The following is a 24994-nucleotide window of genomic DNA, read 5'->3' as shown; positions in this document are numbered from 1 at the left end:
CCAGAGTCTTCGCCAACGGGAATGAATGAGCGTACGATACGACGCTACCGAAGAAACGATTGCAGCACTTTGCTTCCGCAATGCGTGCGAACATTACCAGAGAAACGCGAACGTGACGAACCGTTCGTTTCCATGCGTTTTACAGTCACGTTTTCGTGAATTACGATCGGAGCAAATTAGATAAACGTTCGCCGAAGCCAAGTTGCAACGAAGATAACTCGAAAATTAGTCGAAAATATTTTGATATCGGTGCTATGGTTTTTCATCACGTTTTCGATAATTTACACCGATCCGATGGTATTTTCGTATGGTCGATATTTTGCAAGAGACGTTAAAAATTTCTTTCACTTTATTCCACTTTAGTTCGATCGAACCACGCTCGATAACTTCCGATCGTCGACTTTAATCTTACGAGCCTATCTCCTACCGTCTCCGGTAAACACGTTCTCTTGCTATATCGCTAATTTTCTTCCCATCTATTTTTAGAGAAGAAATTGCAACCTCGATCGAATCGAAAACCGTGCCTTTATGGAAATTCTCAACTTCGTCGATAAAACGAATATATACAACGTCTTACGCGCGTCGCTCGTCTTTCGTCAACGGCGCTCTACCAACTACGACTACGAATAATTCGAATCGTTTGAAATTAATTTTCATTCGAAACAATTCGATTCCCATCGAAGTATCATCGAGAACATCTCCGACTCGATTACCACACGAGCTACACGGAAACCAAATTGATCAATTCCATCAGCTTTGACGCTTACTTCCTCGTAAGTTAAATCGCGTGCCGAGAAAAGTTGCTTATTCCAGTCGTATCTGCGATTTATTTCAAGCTTAGTCGATTTACGATCGACGAAATAACCGTAGAACGAAAAGATGAGTGGAAGAAGAAGAAGTAACGGTACGATAATTAAATCGAATATCGTTAATACGAGAAAACCAAGTTACGAAAGTTAAAGCGAAATTCAAAATATGGAATTCAAAATTATATAATACAAAATTTATTATCGTCGTAAATCCAAATATAACGTAATAATTTTTTTATACGAACGATACGATAATTTCGTTTGACTTTTACGCGATGTCGATTTCTTTCGATTCTTCGTTTCGATCGTAATTTTCCCTGACGGACGAACGAATCGTTGTATCCGAAATATCTCCGATTTGATCGACCGTTCGACTCGCCGTCTGTATTCCATTTAAGAAGTTAAATATTACGTTGTCTAATATCCATATAACTGGCGCGAAAAACAAGGCAATTTTAAGTAGCGCGTACTTTGGATCTGATGTGATCGGAGTTGCTTCGAAGAATCGAGTTTTGCATAATCGATTTACTCCTCGATGCGTAATACGTAATACCAAATACTCGATTCTCGATTCCTCCGCCGATTTTTTCCTTCTTCTCGCATCGTGATCGATATGAAAGAGGTTGACTCTTTTCCGTACATGTGCATGTTAGTTAAAAGTCGTTACGAAGCCGATACAGTTGCGGCAATTACGCACGAGTCGGTTCGGTTGGTTGCGCGTACGGTTGCGTTACATGTATACAGGGTGATCTGCAAAAGAGAAGAGATAATAATTCCCAGGCACATCGACGACTACAGAGTCGTCGTAATTTCACCAGTCACTGCAAAAGCTACATTTTTAAATCTCGCGAATTTCGATTCGATCGAATCGTGTTTTCGATGTGTCGATTTACGCGACAAAGTTATACGCACAAAGCGATCGTTACCGCGACCTAGTGGAGAGTCGTAGTCACTGAAAAGTTTGAAATACCTCGAATCGTAGAGAAACTTTAACGAACGAACATACGTTGCTGCAACGAACAATTACGTAGCTTGATTAAATTATTTAAACGCGTTGCCGGTCACCCTGTATATTCGCGTGGTATCGCAGCTACGCAGGAAGGTGACGCAAAGTTGAGCGTGGACCAAGATGTCGCGGTAACGGAGGAGAAGGGTCCACGTGACGCTATAACACGCTTTTCGGTAGCTCGACCACGTTTCATCGGATTTTCCTTGCGGTGTATTTTCGACCAACGAACTCGCGATTCTTCTTAGGCTCGCGAAATTGCTTCAGCGTTAACCGTCGAACGCGATCGTGGCAACCTTCGAGCTTCGCGACGATCGGATTACCGGTTTGTCAGGAACTTTCTGATCGCGCGATGTTACTCCGAGTAGGTGTCGGTGGCGTTTGCTTCGAACCGTGCAGATATAACGCTGATGTCGGAGCGTCGTTACTTTGCATTTAACGAAAGAATATATAAGACGAATAAAATTATTAATCGATTGGCAAATAAAATTGGAATTTTTTATAACGGTAAGAAAACAAAGTTATCGTCTGTTTTGCCGCGTCTACCGAGTGGACAGAATCCTTCTATCCCCGTCGGTTTGAAGAAAAAACAAGCTTTTGCAAAGACGCGCGATTTTTGGCGCAAAAATAGGGTATCGCGCGAAATCTAAAAGCGTTAGAAGCTTCGAATTTGTGTTAAAAGACAGGGGAAAGTTCGTAAACGCGACGGTACCTACGGCTATTGTTGTTCGTGATTTCGAATGGTTGTCAAAATTCGAGGAAAGAAAAAGGCCGACGCGCGTACTTTCTACGTGCTATTTTAACATTTTTACGAAGAGTTATTCGTTTGGCAGGAATTTGCTCCGACAGCGTCGGATTCTATAGACATTTGCGAGGAAGCAACGATCTAGAAAAAGCGTCGGAACGGTGTTGGACTGGAACTGATGGGGAAAATAGTAATGGACGGTATGCGCGTGGCGTGTTGCCGATATACGGCCATATTGTTCGTCTGCCGCGGCTCGTCGGTGTCGTAACTACGCGTAATCGTCGCTCTTACTATACGCGTATCTATGACGTTCAGTTTCCTTTGTTGCTTTTCGTCGTTTAACTTTTCGCGCATTCCTCTATAGTACTAGTCTACTACTAGTCACCGAATCGCAAACAACCGACGAATAATTTCCTATTGGCTAATTTCCTAAAGTAGTAAAGAGAATCGATCGAAAACGCTCTCTCGATCTCGTTTTAAACCGTGGAAAAACAAAGCGAACAACAAACTCGAAAACGTTAGCGTCTTGCTAAGAGGCGAAAAACGCGTAACCAGAAACGACGAACGTATATATGCATTTTGAAAATCTTTAATAAAATATCGTTTACCGTTAAAAGTAGAGTCAGTAGTTGGGATTAGTTACGGTTAGTACTCTAAATTTAGCGTATCTCTGATCGTGACGCTGTTTTTATTAAGTAGAATATCGAGAATTATCGAGCGGTTACGACATTTTTATCGTGGTAACCAGCTGGCTTTTAGATTTAATTTTTCTAAATATCCGAAAGTTGGCAGCTTCTTCGAAATACGAGTTTACGAAGCAAATACGTATTTCAAGTGGATTCTGTAAAACGCGAGGCTCGCACGAATAAACTTTACTTTTCCATACGGTGGCACCTGCCTACTCGTTCGTAGTCGTTCCTTTCTTATCTTCGTTATACGTTATATATACGCGTAATGAAACTGTAATCAGAGAGGTGAAAATTTTGAGCTGGCGTCGCGCGAACAGACGTATTTGCGCGATGACCGCGTTGATCGAACCAGCATCTCACAACGCTGAAACACCTTGCGTACGAAAGAAATCCAAATGGCTGCTATTTCCCTTGTCGATATCGCAATGTTGCCTAATAATTGCGCAAATGAAAGCACGTAAGCGATCAGATTTTGTCGCTCCGTTGCGTCATTTGTCATACGCACGTAGGTGTGAAAAGCGTTGCTCGTTGGATGCGTGGTATATATTTAAACGTTGCATCGGCTGGTGTTCCTGAAGCGAGCTGTAAACAACGCGAGCGGTGGGGATGGCGCTGCGAAAGACACGGCAATGCGAACCTCGAGTCGAGGTCGGCATTCTCTCGTGACTGTCGCTTCGCTCGTTCCCCTCGGAGAAGCGTCCTCGAAAATCGACGAATCGAGCGTTCATTGTCAGTCTCGGCGAGCCAGACTATCCGCCACGGGCGATATCGGCCTGCTGCTGATTTTCAAACGCGTCCGTCCTCGCATCCGATGCTTCTTCTTCCTCGGTCCACAACGACATATATACCATGTAGCAACAGCCGCTATCGACAGCTCGGTCGTCTTTTGAAAATATTACGATCAAGTACGTATCTTTTGGAAAAGCCTTTCGAACGTGTTTCGATTTCGATCATCGATCGTGAAATTCTCCGTTTTACCTAGCTTTCGGACAAACGTTTCAAACACGGATACTTTACGTCGCAAGGCGCGAATAACATACGAACGAGATAACAGATTTGTAGCGAAGTAACTAGTGGCAAAATAAACGCGGTAAAACGCATGCAATTCTTACCAAAAATCGTCAGATTCGATAATCGTAACCGATTAAACCGAGAAAAAAAAAAGTTTCTTTCGATATCGATAAGAACCGACTCGTCCGTTCCACGGAACGAAGACCGAAATCGAGGAATTTATTCCTGGTATTCGCCACGTGTCACCAGACACGTAATCGATATACTCGTATCGATGATTAGCGATCGATGGAACGGAGTCGTTCCTCCCTAGACAAGCGCGCGATCCACGTCCAACGATAGCTTTTACCTACGTTTTTCGCTTCTCGCGTGTACTTTTCCTCGAAACGACGATCTGATGCAATCCCGATGACCGTTACCGATAAAATAGTTGTATAGATTCGCGTGCTTATGATAAAGTAACGTTTATTGTCGACTATGAATCGGTGAACGCATACCGTAGCGATAGTTTCCGCCTGTTCGAGTGCAATGGTCGACGTTCGATCGAGGCAACGTCACAAACGCGTTACCATTGGTACAATGATATTTACGTAAGAACGTGAAATCACGATCCAGTTCCGTTATGACGGTAAGTTTACGGGACGAGAATGGATTCCCAGCGAATCTTGCTTGGAATTTTTCAACGACGTTTCTCGATACGAGAAAACCTTCGCAAAGAGGGACTTTTCAGACGGGAATTACTTTTAACGCGATTCGTCCTAACTCTTTGTCTCACGATTTTTTTTTTTCTTTTTTTTCTTCTCTTTTTTTATAATAGGGAAACTGTCGCGTAGTACGTACAAACACTTGAATAGATAGAGAGATCTATCGAGTTTTCCTTCGACGAAAAGCGGGCAATTTCGATACGGCGTTTTAACATTTAACTTTCTCCGATTCGAATCGCATTCGACGTTTCATCCACGATCGATCGATATTTGTAATTGCAAGATAACGCGAGACGATAGAGCGGGGAAATAAATTGCTCGTCCAACGAAATAATATAAATATAATAATATGATGAATAATAACGCGATGTTTCAACACGATCGGAACATAAAAAAAATACGAAAAACATGGAGCATCGGCTGGAAACTGAAAGATTTTCTGGCGATAAATAACGATATATATATAGAGAGAGATATATACGTATATGTATATAACGAAAAATTGCACGGTGAAAAACGTAAAAATGAAATAAAATAAAAGCGTAGAAAAAAGGTTGCAGCAACAAAGTGAAACGTATCGTTTTTCAACGAGTTTGGTAACGATCGCTGTACCTGCAGCGAACAACGATATAACGGATCGTAATATAAAGGAACGTTTGTCGTAAAACGGATTTTCGAAAGGATACGCGCATCCTGCCCGGTTCTGATGTCTATTTTCCGTTACGCACCCGAGCAGCTGCCTGGGGGAAACCGGACGAGGAAGAGGATGCTGACGAACGAGGAAAGCGAACGGGAGATCCGATTTGTTTCGCTTCGGTTTAACCGCAACCTCGTGGAAACGCGTGCGAGCGATGTCACCGGGGAAGACGCATCGGCGCACGTGGCGTATTACCTTCAGCCTCGCTACAAATCCCAAGAGTTTGCCTGTTCCGAACGTATGCCGAGAACGCGGAGAAAATATTTACCTTGCCGTATCGTTTTCGGGAAGACTCGTAACGGTGTTCTTCGACGCGCGATTTCTTTCTGACAGAACGTTTTTCAGTAGGGTAGAACGAGGTCGAAAGTAACAACGCGTAGCATCGGATAAAAAAATTCTCAGAGTTACGAAAAATCGTTTTATACCGCAAACTTATAGATCGTGATAGTTTGGTCGTGTGACGGGCAATATTGATAAAATTATCGATAATAACGAAGATGCGTGTACGCCTGTTTGCGAGAAAGAAACAATCGTAATTGAAAAAATTAAAGCGCCGAGTCAACGAAATTACGATAAACGAGTTTACGTTGTAAAACGTTTCGCGATCGCACGAAGTAACGCGTTTTAGATCGTCGATAATTTTCTCTACCAAGACGCTTTGTCTTTGTGTAAATTAATTTCGTATAATTTTTACGATTATCCAACGTTTAACGCTGTTACGTTTAAGCATGCTTCGTTCAACGTTCAGAAGGGAAAGAATTTCGACGTTTCGTCAGCAGTTGACGATCTTTTCGCTCCTCGCTGGTGTCACGTATCGAACGTTGCCTCTTGAAAGAGATACTTACTGATATTTATTAGTTTTGACGGAGAAAGAAGGACGGAAAGATAAGTAAATGCAACGATAAGTTGCTGACACCAACTGTTCGTATCTGTTTCGAGAGGCAACGTTCAACACGTGGCACTCGAGACGGAAACAACATCGTCCAACAATGTTTCTGCGTAATCGAAAGAATCGAAAGAATCGATAGACTCGAAGATGAAGATAAATTTAAAGATAGCGAATCGAAGTCGATGGTACGTACGAAAGTATCGTCGAATCCTGCGAAGAAAGATATATACGATTCCGTCTAATTTTACCTTCGTATATCGGGAAATAACAGCGTGAAAAATTAATTCCTCTTTGCGAAGAACGCGCGCCCTTCTCGTAGCGTGCGATGCTCGCGTAAAACGTTGTTCGTATCCGCTCGGAAATCCATCTCTCCGGACACCACCGTGTCCGTTGGGGTTGGGGATGTTTTACGAGCAGCGCGTAAAAGTTTACGGAATCTCGGTAAACGGCGGATTTCTAGCTGTTTGCTTCCGATTTCCATGCTGTTTGCGAATCCGCTCGCTCCAACCGAGGCGATTCGATACTTTTGCTGTTCGCGAACAACTTTGGCCTAGACGCAGCCTGACTCGACAAACGAGGATAGACGTGGAAACGTGAAAAAATAATACGTCGTTTCGAACGGATCGAATTCAAATCGCTTACGTTCGAACGACTCGATCGATCCGAACGGGGCTCGAGTCTTTCGAGAACGTATTTACGTCCGATGCATCGACTACGCCGTAACACCATGGACGATCAACAAACGCCGATATAGCGTAACAGGCTTGGCAAAAGGTTTCACAATGTTCCGTGAAATATCGGGAGAAGACGAGCTGCGAATTACGAAAAACGATGGTCGAGCGTATCGTGTCGGGATCAAAGGCAGAGAAAGCAGGTGTCCGTGGTTCGAAAAGGCCACAGATCCGCTGCGGGATAAAGGAACGCTTTTCCCCAAAGTCCGCGGGAGAAAGCACGATCGTGGAAGGAGAAAACAACATATAGGAGCATGGAGCGGTTCCCGGATCGATAACTGGAAGTCACGGATATCCATTGCGGGACGAACCGGCGGGATATCTGTCGCTGTTATCTCGGTACCGCCTTTCCGTTGTTCGCGAGCACCGCTTACGCGTGGGAGGATCCGTGTATCCTTGCTCAAGTTCCTTCGTCCCTATTCTCCTCCGTCTCGAGACCTTCGCCTCCAAGTTATCTCCTCTGCTTCGACCGAAACTCGCTAGGGATCGGCATCGATCTTTCCACGCAACCGACGATTCTTTCGTTTTTCTCAAATTGAAAACTGCGTGAATCGACGATTAAGAGGACTCGACGTAGTCCGGATCTCGTCGGACAATAAACGCGCGGTCATCCTTCGTTCGAAAGTGCATTGTTCGCAGAATTCGAGACTCGCAGAACGATTCGAAGCGTCTCGTTCCCATCGCTGGAGAAACAGGCGCGTTTTATCCGTTCCTATACTTTCTTCCTTTTCCTGCTCGCTTCTCCCTTTGACTATTTATCCTTTCGCGAACGTGCCCTGGACACGAGCGAAAATGCCGGCGAACCGGTTCCTGAATTTTTCGTCTACTGCCCGTCCCGGACTTTAGACCGGTATTCCTCCGCGTTGCAGGATGCGTAGGCTGTTTCGCGGTGTATCTCGCGAATCGTCGTATCCATTCCGGATACGCAAATTCGTACCACTTATTCGTGTCACGAACACGAGACGCTCGTATCCGCTTGTCAGGTACGTGTACGTTGCGCGAATTAACCGTGTGCGGACGGATGCGTTTCAGCAACAACGCAGCTATCAACTTGTCGTCTACGATGCAAGCGAAAATTAACTACAACGTTTAAGTTAAACGAATAATCCGATACTCTTCGTATCTTTTACACCGACGCTGTAAGATATGAAATACGACGGGAAATGTTTTCGAACGTTTCGATTTTTTAAACAGACATCCTACGAAACGCGTGTTTCTCGTTCTCGCGATAGCGTTTCTTTTTTTTTTTTTTTTTTTCAGCGATTGAGAAAAATACACGTAGAGGTTTTCGAGTTTCATTTAGTTGGAAATAAAGACACGCTATTGGATACAACGGACCATCGATCGCGAGTGAGCGTACTGCTCCCGCCAGCTTCCGCTGGCGCGAGTGCCATCGGAAACGACAGAGACAGCAGTAGCGTTCTAGCATCACCGGTGGTCCGAGGGCGCGTCGATATCGACGTACCGACTCGAATACCCTCGCCAAGGTTTTCGGGAAAAGCGATCAGGACGTTGGCAGGTTCCATCGCTATATCTTTTTGACGTTTATCCGGACGATTAAAAACTCGGACGGCAAACTTTTCAGAGCCCGTTTGTCTCTTCGTTTCCGTTTCTCCTCGTTGTCTATACTTCACGCCCGTGGAATCAGAGTATTCTCGTGTACTCGTGACGAGATAGAAAATCGCGTTGGTAGCTGGATTTCCGAAACTCGTCGTTTCACGGTGTAACGCCGAGTTATATCAGGCGCGTCGTTTCGCAACGGACCGTCCAATCGAAATCTTTCGTAAGACGAATACGCCGCGATTCTTCTCTCCGAATGAAATAAGAAGAATCGAAACAATAATAATCGTTCTTGGAACTACTGGGCCCTTATCGGTCGCGTATTAAAAGGCTCCTCGCGAGTTCGCATTCTTCGACCTTTGCCGAGTAACGGCCAACGATCTCGCTTACAAATATAACGATCGTTCGCCTTTTATCCATTGTCGATTAACCCGAAAGTGAAATTGCGAAGGGCTGGCTCGTTAATTTTTCTTCGTTTTTTCCCGACTTTCTCTCGATCGTATTACTTTTACTATTGCCATTACCGATTAATCCTTTGTGTTTCTCGCTCCCTTCTTTTTTTCCGGCCATCATACAACTATAGCGATTGTAATTAAAAAAAAGTTGTGCGTTTCATCGACCTACCGCCTGAAATTTGCCACGTGTCACGTACATATACGTAGATAAAAATTTATTTCGGATACGATAAGCTATATACACTTGTGTAGCGGCCGTTTATATTTTCCGTCTTTCAGGATCAAAAATATATCGAAAAAGATATACGTGCGTGTAACGCAACGACGAGTTTAAACGTAGAAAAAACACGAATAACGACAAGACTTCAGCAAAGTACGTATCGTTACTGTTATGTTTTACAAGTAAACCAAACGAAAGCGTTATTCCTACGCGAATTTACGAATCAACGTGTCGCAGTTTATCTGTAAGTCTTTGAAGGAGACTCTGTTTAAGCGATCGAACTATTCAGGTATATATTTGTATTTGGCGTACTCGCGATCGTTCCATTGCACGAGAAAAGAACGCGTCTCCGTCGAAAAACTCGAATTAACGTTCGGTTACCTTGAATCTTCTCGCTGGACGTAAATAGAATATCAAATTAATAATTTAAATACAAAGTGGGAGAAACGAATTTTCCTACTGCCGATCCGAACGCAGCTTTTATATCTCTCTATACCGCTATATTCTCCAATTTTCCTACGTTCAAAATTCGTGAATTCCGAATGCACGAACCGAACAAAGCGTCTAATAACTTTACCGCTACGTCATCGCGTTTCCAGAGAAGAAACGTCAAAGAGTTTTTCTAGCGAATTCGCAAGAAGCGATATCCCGTGCTTTTCGAAGGGAACGGTTCCCGAACGTAGGTACATTTTGCGCAATGCAGGCTCTACAGCGATACTTTTTCATCGATCTCCATCCATGGAACGAACACAGATTTGTGTCGCTATGTCTCGGATGCGCGCGCGTGCGAACAAACAAGCACTGGTATGTTACAGCGCTATAAACGCTTATAGCGCTTCTTATCTCAGATTTAACGTAAAAAAACGTTCGCTGTAAAAATTGTTATCTGGTATTGGCTTAAATTATTTATTAATTTATTCGATTTATGAAATGGAATTTCTAATTCTCTCGCGTATTTATCGAATTCGCCTTCGAAGTTGTTAGGAATACCGCGTCGTTGCTAGAAATCTGTAAACTTTTTAACTAACGTTGATTCGCGTCAAGTAACGTTAAAATCAACGAAACATATTTTAATATCAACGTTACGTACTTTAACCTTCTAATTTTAATAATAAAACCTTTGTCGTAATAATATTCTAATAATATTAAATAGTATCGATTTGAAATTTATCGCTCGTTCTAACGGTAGTATTGTTACGATAAGATTGGACTAAAGGTCAAAGCGACACAGATTTCACAGGGATTTGACACCGATACGACGTTGATACGACATAGCTAAATCGAGAGACGATACACCGTCTTGTGCGAAAAACGCATTGTCACGGATAATCGATGGCCTTTAATTCGTCGAAAAAAATACCGTAGTACGAATTAAAAACACGCGTAGAATTAGACGCAGGTATCTCCTTTTCAACTTTAAGATTTATTCGTTCTTCGCATAGTATTATCGCACAGTAATTGTACGATAACCAACCACCGTGTGAAATACAGGCGAGAAGAGACGTTTGAAGAATTTAATTTAAAAATATCAGCAAAATCGTTAGGCAGAGGCGGTGTTTGATAAATATCGTAATCGGGAATTACGCGACATTAACACGTACATAGATACGTACAAGAGAAAGATTTTCTCTTATAAAAACCGTGACCTCGATCCATACACGTACGTACGTAATTACGAATTAAAATATAAATTCTAATTTTATTTAAGACGATAACTACCACTGCTATTAAAACTTATCACGATTGACTTGCAGTTAAAATACAAACTCGTTTTAAACTAGTTTTACCGCAGATGATAAGCTGCGTTGCTATTTATCCGCTGACTTTTGATCGTACCGAAGGGTCGGCGAAGCGCAGTCGATCGATCTGCGAAAAGGGCTTTCGCTTTCTGTTACGAGTATCGAAATATATCGTATTCGTTTCGAAGCCGTGATCCTACATCGGTAGGATCGGTAGGTAGGGTAATCGTATAACGTTCTCAATAATTCTTAATTACGAAATATCGAACGTCAAATCTAGCAAGTGCGCTACACCGTCGTCCAACGTATCCCGAACGAAACGTACGAAGGGTATCGCCGGCGATCGAGATGATTCCATCGAGGGATGCGCGAAATCGGCATCCGATTCGGAATAGCGATGCCGTATCTGCCGAGAATCGTATTTTTGAAATTGAAGACCTAAGCGCGGTCGCTTCCAAGTGCGCGAATAGTTACGGTGAACGGCTTCGTCCGCCATTGTCAAACGCGACGATCCAGCTCGAGCGAGGTCGTTCGCGAGCTTTCAAGATCCGTCCTTCCTTGGACTGCCTACACCAAGGTACACGGCTGCCGCGTGGCCATAAGCCGTAATGGTCGGCAAGCGAGATCGTATCTGCTTCGCTTCTCCGCGATCTTCGCGTCGATCAGACTTCCGAAAGCTCTTTGCACGTTTGCAATATTTTTCGACGGGAATCGATCGAAAATACAGCGCAGTAAAGTCGTGTCATGCTTTGATTCAAAAATCCTATTCCAAATCCGTCGACGTACTCTTAAAATTTGGCGAGTTGTGATTTTCCACTTATTACCGTTTTGAACGGAACGCCGTCGCGATACGTAGGTATTGGAAGAAAGAATAAGGTTCGTTCTGACGTAACCGATAACGAAATTAATCAACGATCGAGCAACGAGGATCCATCTTATTACGTTCTAGAAATAATTCGTACGCGGAGATTAAGACGCGGAGATCAAGAAACTTCGAAGAATCATCGACCCGTTCGTAGCTACCAGTATCGAATAAGCCAAATAAATCAAAGAAATTGACGCTTTGAAGCACCGATACGCGTGAAATGGCAGAGCAAGCGAAGTATAACGCGTTAGAGCAAAGTCGATCGTAATGGTCGTTGCGTAGTTACGTGCTCGTCGAGTCGGAGGCAACGTTGCGACACCTCGATCTTTCTCGTCTTTTCGACGTCGATGAATTTTCGAAGGATGGAAAGATAAGCGGTTAAAAAGTTTTTCGTTTACTTGGTCGCGTATCTTCCTTTGTCCCTGTCAGAAAACATAAACTTATCGGCTTATCAGGTAAGTTTTTTTTTCTTTGGAACGTCTAGCACGTATCATCGCGAGGCAACGTCCACGATGGTTCGAGCGATCGCATTTTTCGTTGGAATCGCGCAACTATCTCCTTCGCTGTTAACCGATAACGAATCGCGATATTAGTTGGTTTTGCAACTTGTTGTGTGTCGTTGACGAGGTCACGCGCGATCTTTCACCGAGAGAGTTTGTTTCGAGAAAAGAAAAGACCGTTGATCTCTGGACGATTCGAATGCGTGTACATACGTACTCACCGTCAAACAAGAACGTGTATTTTCCTTTTAATTTCGTACGTTTCCCGTTTTCGTTCCACAGAATGATTTTCGACTCCGTATTCGGCTCCCTTGCAACAACGATACAAAACTTGTTACGTTCGTTCGCGCATAGTGGTTTACCTTAGTCAAGTAGTTGAATCGTGGACAAGACGCGTACGCGCTATACGGGACGTTTGTCTCGATTGAAAAATTTCGTAAAGGATCTCGGCTGGAATAGATATTCCTATACGATTATGGTATAAGAAACCGAAGATATAAAGAAGATCGGTACAAAAGTAGTTTTTAACTATGTACGCTTTCTAACTCAAAATATGCCAACAAATTATGTTCGTTAAGATCGATTTAACGACGCGCCACGCTATATTCGAATACGTTGTACACACAGACGTACATATATAGTATATATACTCGACAAGATCGAATCTAACGATTCCAACTACCGTTCTACGATTGAAACAACCTGTTTCTCTTTTAATTACTCGATCGAGTTTCCGTGAAAACACCGGAAACGTCGCATCTTTCTATAATTAAACGTTTGCTTAACCCTGTGCGTTTTACGACCAGTTCAGGTAGTCTCGTTCGTTAATCATCGATCACCAAACGCCTAACGGTTAACCAAAGGAGGGTCATCGAGGACTCCGGGCCTTAATCGATATTCAAAGAGTAATCGCGATAAAGATACTTGCTTGTATGACCCCTAAACCGTCGAGGTTGCGTTACAGCCTCGAGACGTGTCTTTGCGAGTCATGGACTTGAAAATGGTCACGTTCGCTCGATTAAGACGGCGGTCGCAGCCCCGACTTCCGCCGTCACCATGTTTCGCTTTAAAGGCATTCTACGTATCGGCTTGTTCGGAAAATTCGTCCATCGTATCGTAGGTAAATTAGAAGGTTACGCGTATATTTGAATATACTCGCTCGTATCTATCCTTCCATCGTCTTTATTTTACCATCGGAAGAAATAAAGGGAATAAACGGAGGACTGGCCTTCCAAGATCTTTTTATTTTTTAACATCAAAGAACCTATTACGCAAATGCTATGTGTTATTACGTAAATATGGAAACGACGTTCTATCGTTATGTTCCAAAAATCAATCGATTACGTCGAGACTTTTTCTAAAGACAGGCGAAAAGATCAATTTCTAGACCATGAGTATGAGAATCTCGTACGCACTCGTTAACTCTCGTTCGTTTCGACGTGTTCGAACGCCGCTACTACTCGCAAGAAACCGAGAAAAATTTGTCGAACGAGGCATCGATGGTGACCAAGCTCGTAAGCGATGGTTCGAGACTCGCTGGCAAGGAAATGGTGTGCCACGACTGTTATCTGCCCTCGATGGAGGTTCGTCCGCGCGTCAGGAGAAAGAACGTACACAGGAAATCCCTGGCCGTGCTACGAGGCTTCGTTTCCGGCGATATCACGCGCCTTATCGGTCGTCCCGCGAAACTTGCTTTAACGCGCATCATTTGAGCCTATGTATTTATTTTCTACTTGAATATTTCGACTCTCCGAACTACTTGTTTCGCTTTCGTTCGTAGATAACGGATAAAATTCGGAAATACGATGGAACATTTGGATTTTATAAAATTGTAATCCACGCAGAGAATTCGATATCGATGTATTTTGTTAAGGGGGGAGGTAAATGTTGTTACCTTTGCCGTTTCGTTATACGTTTTAAGATAAATTCAGCGACGCGTATAACGAGCTCGTTTGGGCGAGTATCGTTAAAGTTCGATTAGCATCTTATAAGCGTAACGCGCATAATACGAGGCAATCGTTGGCAATACCGACGTTACGACCGCGTTCCATCGATCTACTGGTTTTCCAAGCTAACGATTCTTCGTGTCCGATTCGTTAACGCGATTACAGTTTCCCAATCGTCGTCATAATCTCGATTTATATTCCGACGTCCAACGATCATCGTCGAACTAAATATGTCCCAAGTTACACAAACGCGTTATACAGCGTGATGCAATCGCGGACTAGAAAAGGCACGTTCGAATCATCACGCGAATGCGTTTTTCTCGGGAATAGTACGCGTTCAACGTGGCAGAAGCGTCTTTAAAGTCTTTCAATCTTTGTTTGCAAAAATATACCTGTCCTTAATGCAATTTTCGATATTCGCCAAAAGTATCTCGTTGTAAAAAAATGTTCACCCGTGATACATGAAAATTCCTTCTCGGCTGTTGCATCGTGTTTCGTCGTATCGCGTACTCGAGATTCATTTAGTCGGATAAAATGCGAAAGGAAGAAAGCGGAAGAAAACGGAAGAAAACTATTGGAAGCGATAATATTTAATATTTTTATATTGGCTGCCTAATACGGCACGTAATACCTTTCGGTGTAAAACTCCAGGTTGGTACGGCTAATAAATAGGTAATAAATTACAAAGCAAATAAACATCGAGGAAAAGAGAAATGGCAGTTGTCGGGATTGGTATTATAAATCATCGCTACTAGCCTATGAAGTATCGCTGATAATTTCCTACGTACGTACCTACCTACCTATTTATCTATGTATAAATTGGCTATACTTTCACGTAGAATTGTAATCGTATCGCGACGTCGACGAAGATGATCGCAATAACCGTTGTAATATCGCGAAAGACGGAGATTTTTACGGAAGATCGAGACTAGTATTTATGGTTATTTTGTTATTTACGTTCACTCGATACCCGCTTATACAGAATGTTGCGCTCCGAGTTGCGAAAAAGGAGAACGATACGATTCAGTGGAATCGGATATCTAAAAGCCAGTTTTTGTAATCGGATGCAATCCGAATTGATTAAACGAGACGTTGCACCACGATAGTCGTTCCCTCTTACGAAAAGCAAGCTCGGCGACTTGCACGGTGGGGGGGGCGATGCGCCGCGTCTCGTGTAATTGGCGCGAATCGATATTAAAAAAAGAAGTCTTCGGGCGTCTTTTACGTCGAACGTAGAGATATAGAAAACAGCAAGATCGAGTTGCAAGCTGAATTGCGAAGAATTATTTGCGAAATTGGGCAGCTTAGGAAACGCTAATTAATACAAATCGATGTTACGCGTGGATGATCGAATCGATGTTTGAACGTTACAGGAATCGTCGTAGCACAAATATACGTCGCGAACAAATAGAAAACAAAGCAAAGATAAAATGAAATTATTTATATCTAAAAACTTGCGCGAAGGAGATTCGCGTAAGCCGATCGTAAAATAGCAAAGTCCGCGTATTGTCGCGCGTAAGTCGTGCATTTGATATTTTATGATACAACGCTTAACGTTAGAAAAAAAGATGGAAGAAAATTATTTCTTAAGCGTATAAAGTTTTTAAAAATTGTTTATAAGATTTGAAGACGTACCGACGACTAATTATCTGTAAAATTTAGCGATGTAGCGGCGGCTACAGTGAGATATAGGTATTACGATCGGCACGAGTCGATATCGCGTAATTGACACGACGGACGATACTTAAAGAAGGATTTGCGGTAATCGTTTACTACCTGCGTAGTTCGGTAGTAGAGATAAAGTCGAAATAAAATTATAAAAGTTTGCTTGGAAAATTTGGCAACTTAGCGAGAGGGCAACCAAGTACGTTACGCAAAGTCGCTGTTACGTAATTAGAACGAATCGATATTTGACGAAACGTATAGAAACTATCGCACGATCGTACGTTATAACGACGGAAGAGAATTTCGGATCAAATTTCAGATCAAATTTAAGACGATTTTCCTGTACATCTTTTCTCGCCAACTTTTTTTACAAACGTCCGTCAACGTAGAATCGCGCACTGACTAAAGTTTCGTTCAAACAGGTCGAGCTCGTACGAACAGATATTTACCGTGCTAATCGCGTATATCGATATTAAAATTAAGAAATACGTAGTCGAAGCACGGAACGATCGGCTTTGGAGCGGCGCGCGTTATTTCCTTCGTTGATCGAAAGAAAGAAAACTTTACGATAGATTACCAAGCAATTTCATCGATCTACGGGTTGTAACGCTCCACGTTCGACATACCCCATAAAAGTGTACGAACGCTCGTGCGACGAAGGACGTTTCCGTTGTTCGAACCATATGTCGCGTTCGCGTATCGGTGCCTATATTTATCGATCGCAGTTTTTCGAACGGTTCGGTAGTTGGATGGTTCGGCGACGGATAACCGATATCACCGCTTTCGAGACTGGATGGACGACAGAAACGACGGTATACTAATTTGCCCGACAGGTGTGAATTTTAGTGCGTTAAAGAAACGACGCGACGCGATATCGCGGTGGAACGAAAGATTAAACAACCGCTGTCTGGACGCATGCTACGTCGCACGTAGTGGCAAGGTGCGTAGTAACAGACCTTTGATATTGTGTGGTAAAGTTGTACTCGGTTCGTTACACAATTTCGTGCAACCGTTGCAAACCTCCTCTCCTTTGTTCGCGATAATTCCCTGCTCGCGATTTATGACCGTCCCGACGACGGGTTCGCAAACGAAAAAATCACGAGTGTATTCTTCGATGAGACGGCATGGTTAATACCGTACGCGTTAAACAGCGATGCCAACCAATGTCGAAAATAACAAGTTAAATATTCTCAAACGTATCGTAGTCGTTAACTCGAGTATCGGTCGTACAACGGTCGTACCTTGGCAATTGCTCGATCGCTAGCGGTGTAAAAAATTATGAATTATAAATTCGCCGATCTTAGACGCGTAATAGACGAGCAACAAGGTTTACGATACAGAGGTCTCGCTGTTGGTCAAGTTTTAACCTAACTTCTTTCGTAACCGTGATCGTTATTGTCCGCTTTTATGCGCGTCGTCGGTAAAAATTTGTAATCGAAGGTCAGAAACAGGCACGAAGATAATTAGAATATCGTTCCGCGTCTTTGTTCTTTGTAGGTTCACGTTCGTGCATAATTTTCCAGCGATAACACAAAATACGCGTTATCTTAAACGGTCTTGTTGGTAAAACGAAGAAAAAAGTGGAAAACGAAGAGACATATATAGTCGGTAGCATCGTTCCTCTTACTTGTCCGAGCGATCGATGAATTTTTATTGGAACGTCGGATATACCGTGGAAATCTAGTTTAGAGTTTTTAAAACGTGAAATTATTCGCGTATCTTCGTACATAGTAACGAGAGGGGAAAATGCGGAGAGAATTTGCTGGAAAGTTCCAAGTCGTTAGCTCCGAGTCGAGATCTGCGAATCGTATTCTGTTTTATTCGTTCCTTTCTTTTTGCGATCGATTTAAACGATTACGTTATTGGATAACGATAAGATCGAAAATGTAATTTTTGTCGTAGAATTTATCTGCCTGCTTATTCTTGTTACTAACGAGCGATAGAAGAAAGAAGAAAGATCGTTCGTGTCTTGCGTCAGATTATTTTATCGGAGCGTCGCGTTCGATGAAGTTTTCGTTGATCGATCGCGTTGTAACGATCTCTTTCTTCTTTTCGAAGCGATCGGGCTCTCTCCTTCCGTACGCTTTTCCTTCGTAGACGTTGAATTCGCGTTTGTTTCTGACGTATCTCTCTTCTGCTTTCGCGATACTTTTCGGCATTTTATAATCGAGCGATAACGACTTATCGAATAAAATGAACATAAGATAACGATAAATTGCATTCAAGGTAATAATACAAATATTTCGAAAAATTCATTACGTCGTAGCAGCGACGCGAAAGCGTCCGATAAAATCGACGAAATTGAAATAGCAGCAAACGTTTTAACGCAAAATGCATTTACGTCGATTTATCGATTTATTCCTTTCTTCTTAAAAATTAATCTCTTATACGTAATCTCGAAACACGAATCGACGATTTTTCATCGACATCGCGTCTCCGTTCGTCCTTTTTCGATCGAAACGTTGCGTTCGATGAGCCACGTGTTATTTATAAAAGTTGGGCGACGAAAGCGCGTCAGCTTGTAGTCGTCGGAAGTAACAATTTTTACAACGATTGCCTACGTCATTACTTTTTCCTCTCCATCGCATCGGCCCGTCTCGTGAGGCATCCGCAAAAATAGTTTCGACCGTGAACATAATCGTACGTCCGGCTCGTTTACCATGAGAATGCCCGCGCGCGACTGCTGTCTGCGGTCCGACCCACCGTTCGTACGAGCCATTGCGAAAGAAATTGTAAAAATTCGCGAAACCACGATGATCACGAAATTCGTTATCTTTGAAATTGTTGACAATAACGACCGGTCGAGAGGCAAAGACGCGAATCGTACAAAATGTCCAGACCATTTTCGATAATTATTTTCCACGCAAAAACGCTTGCAGATTTGGAAAAAAATGTTCAAGCGTGATTTTCTAAATAGGATTACACGGATATTTCGTAATATATGTCGGTATCGAGACAAGAGAAATGCACGTTGCGCGAAAATTCATTGCACCGTGTAAAGCGTAATTTCTTTGATAGAACGAATAGAATTTGATAGCTGGAATAGAACGCTACGAAGGTTCTGTCGTAACGTTACGCGCGTCGTTTCGTTACAGTTTCCTTCGCGCGATATCGAACATTGAAAATCGGTACGCAAGAAGTATGATTCGAATGTCTCGGGCTCTTTTCTTTTTTCCTAATAATCTTTATTTCGTTATCTCTTTCGAGAGATGTTTTGTGAAAAAATTCAATAAAGTACGATAATATTCTTTAAAACAGAACGATACATCGTTTTATTTTTAAATGACAAAGAGTTGGCAAACATCCCGCGATATTTTTCCGTATATCCAGGATTACTGGAACGACTTTCTATAGATTTGATACAATATTTTGTAAAGTCAGAAAGGTATACGAATCGATTTTTTATTCTAGCTTACGCGATAAATACATATATGCGTAGATATATATGTTGCCTTACACAGGGAATATATAAATGTAAATGCAAATAGCGAATATACATGTACAAGAGAAACGAGCGTACTTAAGAAACTCTCTGTTATTACGTATAAAGTTGGCAGTATACAATTTTTATAAGAATCAAAAAATCGGATCGAAGAACTTTGCTATATAACGTTCAAATGTTAGTCTCTTGTTTTCTCTTCTAAATTTTTATCTTAGATTTATCCTACTTTTAGTATACCGTAAAGTTTGTAAATTTCTTCGACTTGTCATTATACTGTTATCAAAGTAAACTATTCGTCATAAAAGTTATATAGGATAAAATAAAAGAAAGCTACTTATTTTTCTTTGTTTCGTTACTTACTCTCTCTCTCCCCCCCCCCCCCCCCTCTCTCTCTCTCTCTCTCTCTCTCTCTCTCTCTCTCTGTCGCGTTTTATCTAAGCTCCACCGATTAAAAACAAAAACACTACGAACGATGTCGTCGAATCTTACGCAATTTCTCGTAAAATATCTCCGACAGCATGCAACGAGAGTGTAGTTTTACATCAACCTAACCACAGATAAAGATTTGTCACGTTCTTCGGTCATTCCAGTTGATCGACCAAAGGTTCAAATGCCGCAAAATCTTGATTCATCCACGATCTAATAACCAACGATCCGACTCGCTTTATCTACTCGTAATAATCGGTAATAGATCTCACGCGATATCGCGTAAATACGTAGCAGGAAATTACGACTAGTCGTACTTTTCCAAAACAAAACTTTTTCGTGACGCGGGAAATCATCCAATCGTGTTGCACGAATCTTTCAAATATTTACGAAACTCGACGAATTTTTGATTCATCGAGACGATACTCACGATATTTTCGTCATCGTGTCCTATTGTCTTTGAAGAACGAGTCAGCATTGCATACCATTCGATGAGTAAGTTCCTGGGTATAATTGAATCACGGTTAAGCAAATCTTTTTGGTACGTGCACGGTGTACACGCCTCGCAAGGAGCCGTACCTAAGCTGCGACATGTCACGTATTCTCTACCAATATTCCACCTATATACTGGACAATCGTTATCGGTTCGCTCACCAAATACCTTCGAAATTTGTAAAGTTATTTGGGAATCGTGTTAGATTTTATCGTTTATGACACGGTCGGAAACGATCGTTATTTTCAAGAGAAAACTTTTCACCGGTATTATAGCGCGTAATTCGAACACGTATCGCTTACAAGTATATATCCCGTTTCGATCGACATGTCGTTAGATCAGAGTTACTTTTTATCCGTCGTAGTACGAAAATACGATTTTACCATTTCGATCGATCGATCGATCCACCGAATCATCCAGCCGATTTCGAGTATTAATTTGTTCGAAGAATCGCGGCTGCTTTGGCAAAGTTATGGTTAGTTTACGCCGAAACGGATCGAATTTGCGACGATGTACGTTTCGGGTTTCGAGACCACGTAAACACAAGTATACGGCTATTTATCTATTTCTCGCGAGATATAATTACGTTTAACGATAAAATTACAAGTTACATATTGTAATGCTGCGAGTGTAAAGTATCGCGGAACGATCTTATATTATTTTAAAAGTTCTTTAACCGGTCTTCGATCAGTTTAGTTTCCGAGTTGTAGACCGGATAAACAGAAACAAGTAGTTTGTAGATAATTAATTGATCGAATTTCGACAAGAATTTTGACATAAATAGCTCGACAACTTTTCTCGTTCTGTACGTAACTCGTGACGAACCTTGCCATTTGCGAGAATATTTTTATTAACGACTTTTACGGGCAATCGAACGTTTTTTCGAATATTTCCACGAGGTCGATACGTATGTACGTGTATCGGAAAGAAGGGGAAAAAAGAGATTCGTTGTTAAAGAAGGAAGGTCGCGCGTCGAGCGTACTCGTTCGAATCAACGATAACTTTTCGCAATCACGATTGGTCGATGACTTTCCGAATTCATTAATAGCCGTTTTATTTACACAACTTTCGTCCTACGGTAGATACGATTCTAAACATCGTATCTGATTTATCAGAGCCCGAGTTATCGATTCCTCCAGCGGAGTATCGTTCTTCCTACAGTAAATCGTTAGTTTTTTACGGAATGATCAAAATAGCAAGTTCTTTCGCCTTTTATCTAAGAAACGAAACGAACGAAGGTAAAGAAAACAGACGAAACAGAGACAGGAAGACGTACGTATGCGAAAATGCGTTGGGCGATCGATGGAAAATACTTTATACCGAAATCGTAATTTAAATTCTAGAAACGGGAATCAACTACGATTAACGTTTCAATTGGTAAAGCTAAGCTCCGCTTGTATATTCGTACGTCGTTAACAGCCGTTAAATTGATGTGTAAATATGACAAACCGACAAGTAAAATAAGAATGCGAAACTAGTCAATGGTCGAACGGAGAAGAACATTTTCCTAATATATACATATATATATTGTGGTTCCTCTTAATCTTTATCCGGATTGGATACAGCGTTTATACAGTCAGATTATTCAACTTGAAGCGATTTCGATTCGGTAGCGAGAATAAAAGTACCGTAACACGATTGAAAGTAATTGAAACATCTCGGTTTAGACGACCGATGTTAGTAGACACGAACCTTCCGATTACGCGTCGTTGCTTTTAAATCGCGGGATATTTAAAACGAATCTTGCAGAATTTCTACCGTCGGATAGGTAGCAGAAAGGTAGTTCGCCGAAAGCTTACCATCACATGGAACCTTATCCATTTGACATTTCTTTCTACTCATCTTTTGCAGTTCGCTTTGAGACGAGCGTAGAAAAGCATCGAAAATCGAGTACGTTTTAAGTACTATTAAGAAAGAAGAATTAAGAACGCCTGCATCGATTACGCGGGTACTTCGAATCGAAGATGTCCAACGATTTTCGAGTTTCGTACGTACGAGCGCTCGGACAACTTCGATTTATACCAAACGATTTTTATTAAAATTAAAATTTTTTAAAGCGTATCTACGTAACTACGTTATCGGACGGTCGACGTATATTATCGAGATGTATCGTTTCCGGAACGCGGCGAGCCGCCGTGTTTTTCGTTGACATACATGGATCGGCTTGAATCATCGAGCCGCGGAACGAAGCAACCGGCACCCACGTAAGTGGCAGAATCGAGTGCGTTAAAAAAAAGCATTATGTTGGCCAATATCCGGTCTGGGGCCTGAGCTCGTTTGGAAATTCGAAGGCCTGCTCCGGCTCCGGCCGTGATCCACCACGCAATCCGCCGTATCTCGTCGGACCAGCGCGTATATTTACGCGCATAAATATACCTTTTACAATAAACATTTTTCGGTATGTTATAACGCGGCCGAACACGTATTTAGCTTTTTCTTGAACGAGACAATCAGGATATTATTATCGATATCCTTAATAGGCAAAGCTAGTTTGAATTAAAAGTATTTACGATCGAAAGAAAACGTTTAATTCGTCCCGATTGGATTTTTTGGCAAGTCTTACTCTACTGTTATTACGTGTAATATTACGTATTATTTCGAAATGAATTTAATTGCTTGTAAAGTGATAAAAAAGAGAAAAAAGATGAGAATCGCATACACATTCGATCCTCAAGGTGACAAGTTTCGTAGGTAATTTTCGCTTCTATGATAGTTTCCGATCGATTATAAGAGAAGAAATTACATTTTTTTTTTTTTTAAACTAACGTAAAATCGACTAAAAGTGGATATTCCATTTATTGAATTTAGTACTAATCGAGTAAAAATAAAATTACCTCGGAAATAATGAGATTTCTTATCTCAAAATATGAAAATACAGGCTGTTAAATAACGTTGTTATCGATTAGCAAATAAATCGTCTTCGTATTTAGTAATTTTTCTTCGCATCTATAAGAGAAGAAAACCGCGAAGCTAAATGTATTTCAAGAAATGACCCGTATCCGTATGTGGCAAAAAGTACGTGCAACGATGATACGATTTCTCACGGTCATCGTCATGGCGAAGTATACGTGGGTGAGGTTACGTGCCCTTAGTTGCCACCGATTGTTTAAGCGTGCCTCCCGCGGTTGCTAAGGAACGTTAAGGTAGGTCAAGGGCACGTCGTTTATGCGAAACGAATACCTCCAACGTGTCTGCTCCTTCGCCGACTACTTTTCACCGATTAAAAGAGAATTCGATATGGAATTTAGAAGAGCCAGTAGTAGCAAGTACCCACCCACTTGTTAGCCTTAAAAGTTTCAACGTAATAAGTATGTATATTCTTTGCTTTTGTTTTCAAGATGAAACGTAATTCTGTATCGGAAAATGGAAAATTTCAATAACGAATTTCGATCGACGCAACTCGTAATGCGGTAGTAGCGCAAAAGCTAATGTAGAAGCAATTAGTGTCACGGATAGTCTGTTGTAAACGTACAAAAAGTTTACGTGTATAACCGCGTGTCGCGGTTTAGGATGCCCACGTACGCACTGATGTGGCCAGTAGCGCAGCTCTAGCTGTCGAGGCCCTTTTATCTCATGCTCCAAAGGAACAAACTTTTCTCGATATTTTCTTTCGTCGTTATTGTACAATGTTTTGTAACTTTCTCACATATTGCATCATCATGCAAATTAAGCGTAAACGAAGGATATACCGTAAGGCGTATAAGAGCTAAATAACTGAAATGCTGAATCAGTAACGTAACTGAAACCATAGAAAACCCATATTCGTATGTTGAAATGTGCAAACGTGAAATTTACAACCAATATAGGTTATGCAGGAGAAAATAAGACCGTACTGATACAACTTTAACGCGTACGATAAAAAAAATTTCTTTTTCGCGTTCACGCGATACATCCGAGTCCCTTGAACCGTATCGTCATCCGATGATTAAGAAAAAGGAGGTAACTCACCGCAGGAAGCTCGAAACAAAAGAACGTGTCCTTCTTTGTGATTTGTCATCTAAATTTGAATCACGTTTATACGAGCGCGATAAACACACGAGGGCACCGCACAACGCAGCGGACTTGTGCCGACACTGTAAATCTGTTAAACACGCATGCGCGTTTACGTCTCTTTCCCCCACCGCGTACCAACCGATTCTGTCGGGTTAAGCGTTAAGCCGAGGCGGCGACCGCAGCTTTAGTCGTTTGCTGCACAATGGCGCGATTGGTTTGTGCTTGTTCGCCCTGCTGCCGCCGTCGTTTCTGAGCGGAGGGCCGGCCCAAAACGTTGGACCGTCCGTTGCGCGGGATATAAATCTTACCGCACAGTCTCCCTCGTTCGTAACCGCTCAGCTCTCCACGTTTCTTCGTTTCTCTCGAATTATTCGGTTCTCGTAGTCTGTCTGACGAAAGAGAAACGGTA

At 42.0% G+C, this 24994-nt stretch overlaps 1 protein-coding gene and 1 long non-coding RNA gene across 5 annotated transcripts in view; both read right to left on the bottom strand.

Moving 5' to 3' along the window:
• LOC139988154 (probable RNA methyltransferase CG11342) overlaps positions 1–24994 on the bottom strand; it is a 43192-nt gene that overhangs the window by 17228 nt on the left and 970 nt on the right. For 2 of the 4 annotated variants that reach the window (XM_074111777.1, XM_074111778.1), the window contains exon 1: positions 24541–24647. Coding sequence is in view for 1 of the 4 variants with exons in the window: in XM_074111775.1 (XP_073967876.1) it covers positions 24541–24673 (133 nt within the window). In the remaining 3 variants the exon portion in view is untranslated. Of the gene's footprint in view, positions 1–17187; positions 17317–24540; positions 24674–24994 lie in introns of those variants that run through there. The other 2 variants (XM_074111775.1, XM_074111779.1) reach the window with 2 other exon arrangements.
• LOC139988479 (uncharacterized) lies at positions 19395–19844 on the bottom strand. The gene is made up of 2 exons (XR_011800133.1): positions 19729–19844; positions 19395–19683 (listed from the first exon to the last, which is right to left on the bottom strand). It is a non-coding gene; the product is annotated as an uncharacterized lncRNA (long non-coding RNA).

The sequence above is a fragment of the Bombus fervidus genome, chromosome 6 (assembly GCF_041682495.2).
Source record: "Bombus fervidus isolate BK054 chromosome 6, iyBomFerv1, whole genome shotgun sequence".
Taxonomy (NCBI): Eukaryota; Metazoa; Arthropoda; class Insecta; order Hymenoptera; family Apidae; genus Bombus; species Bombus fervidus.
Note: the sequence above shows the minus strand (reverse complement) of the source record. Positions and strands in the feature narration are given on the sequence as shown.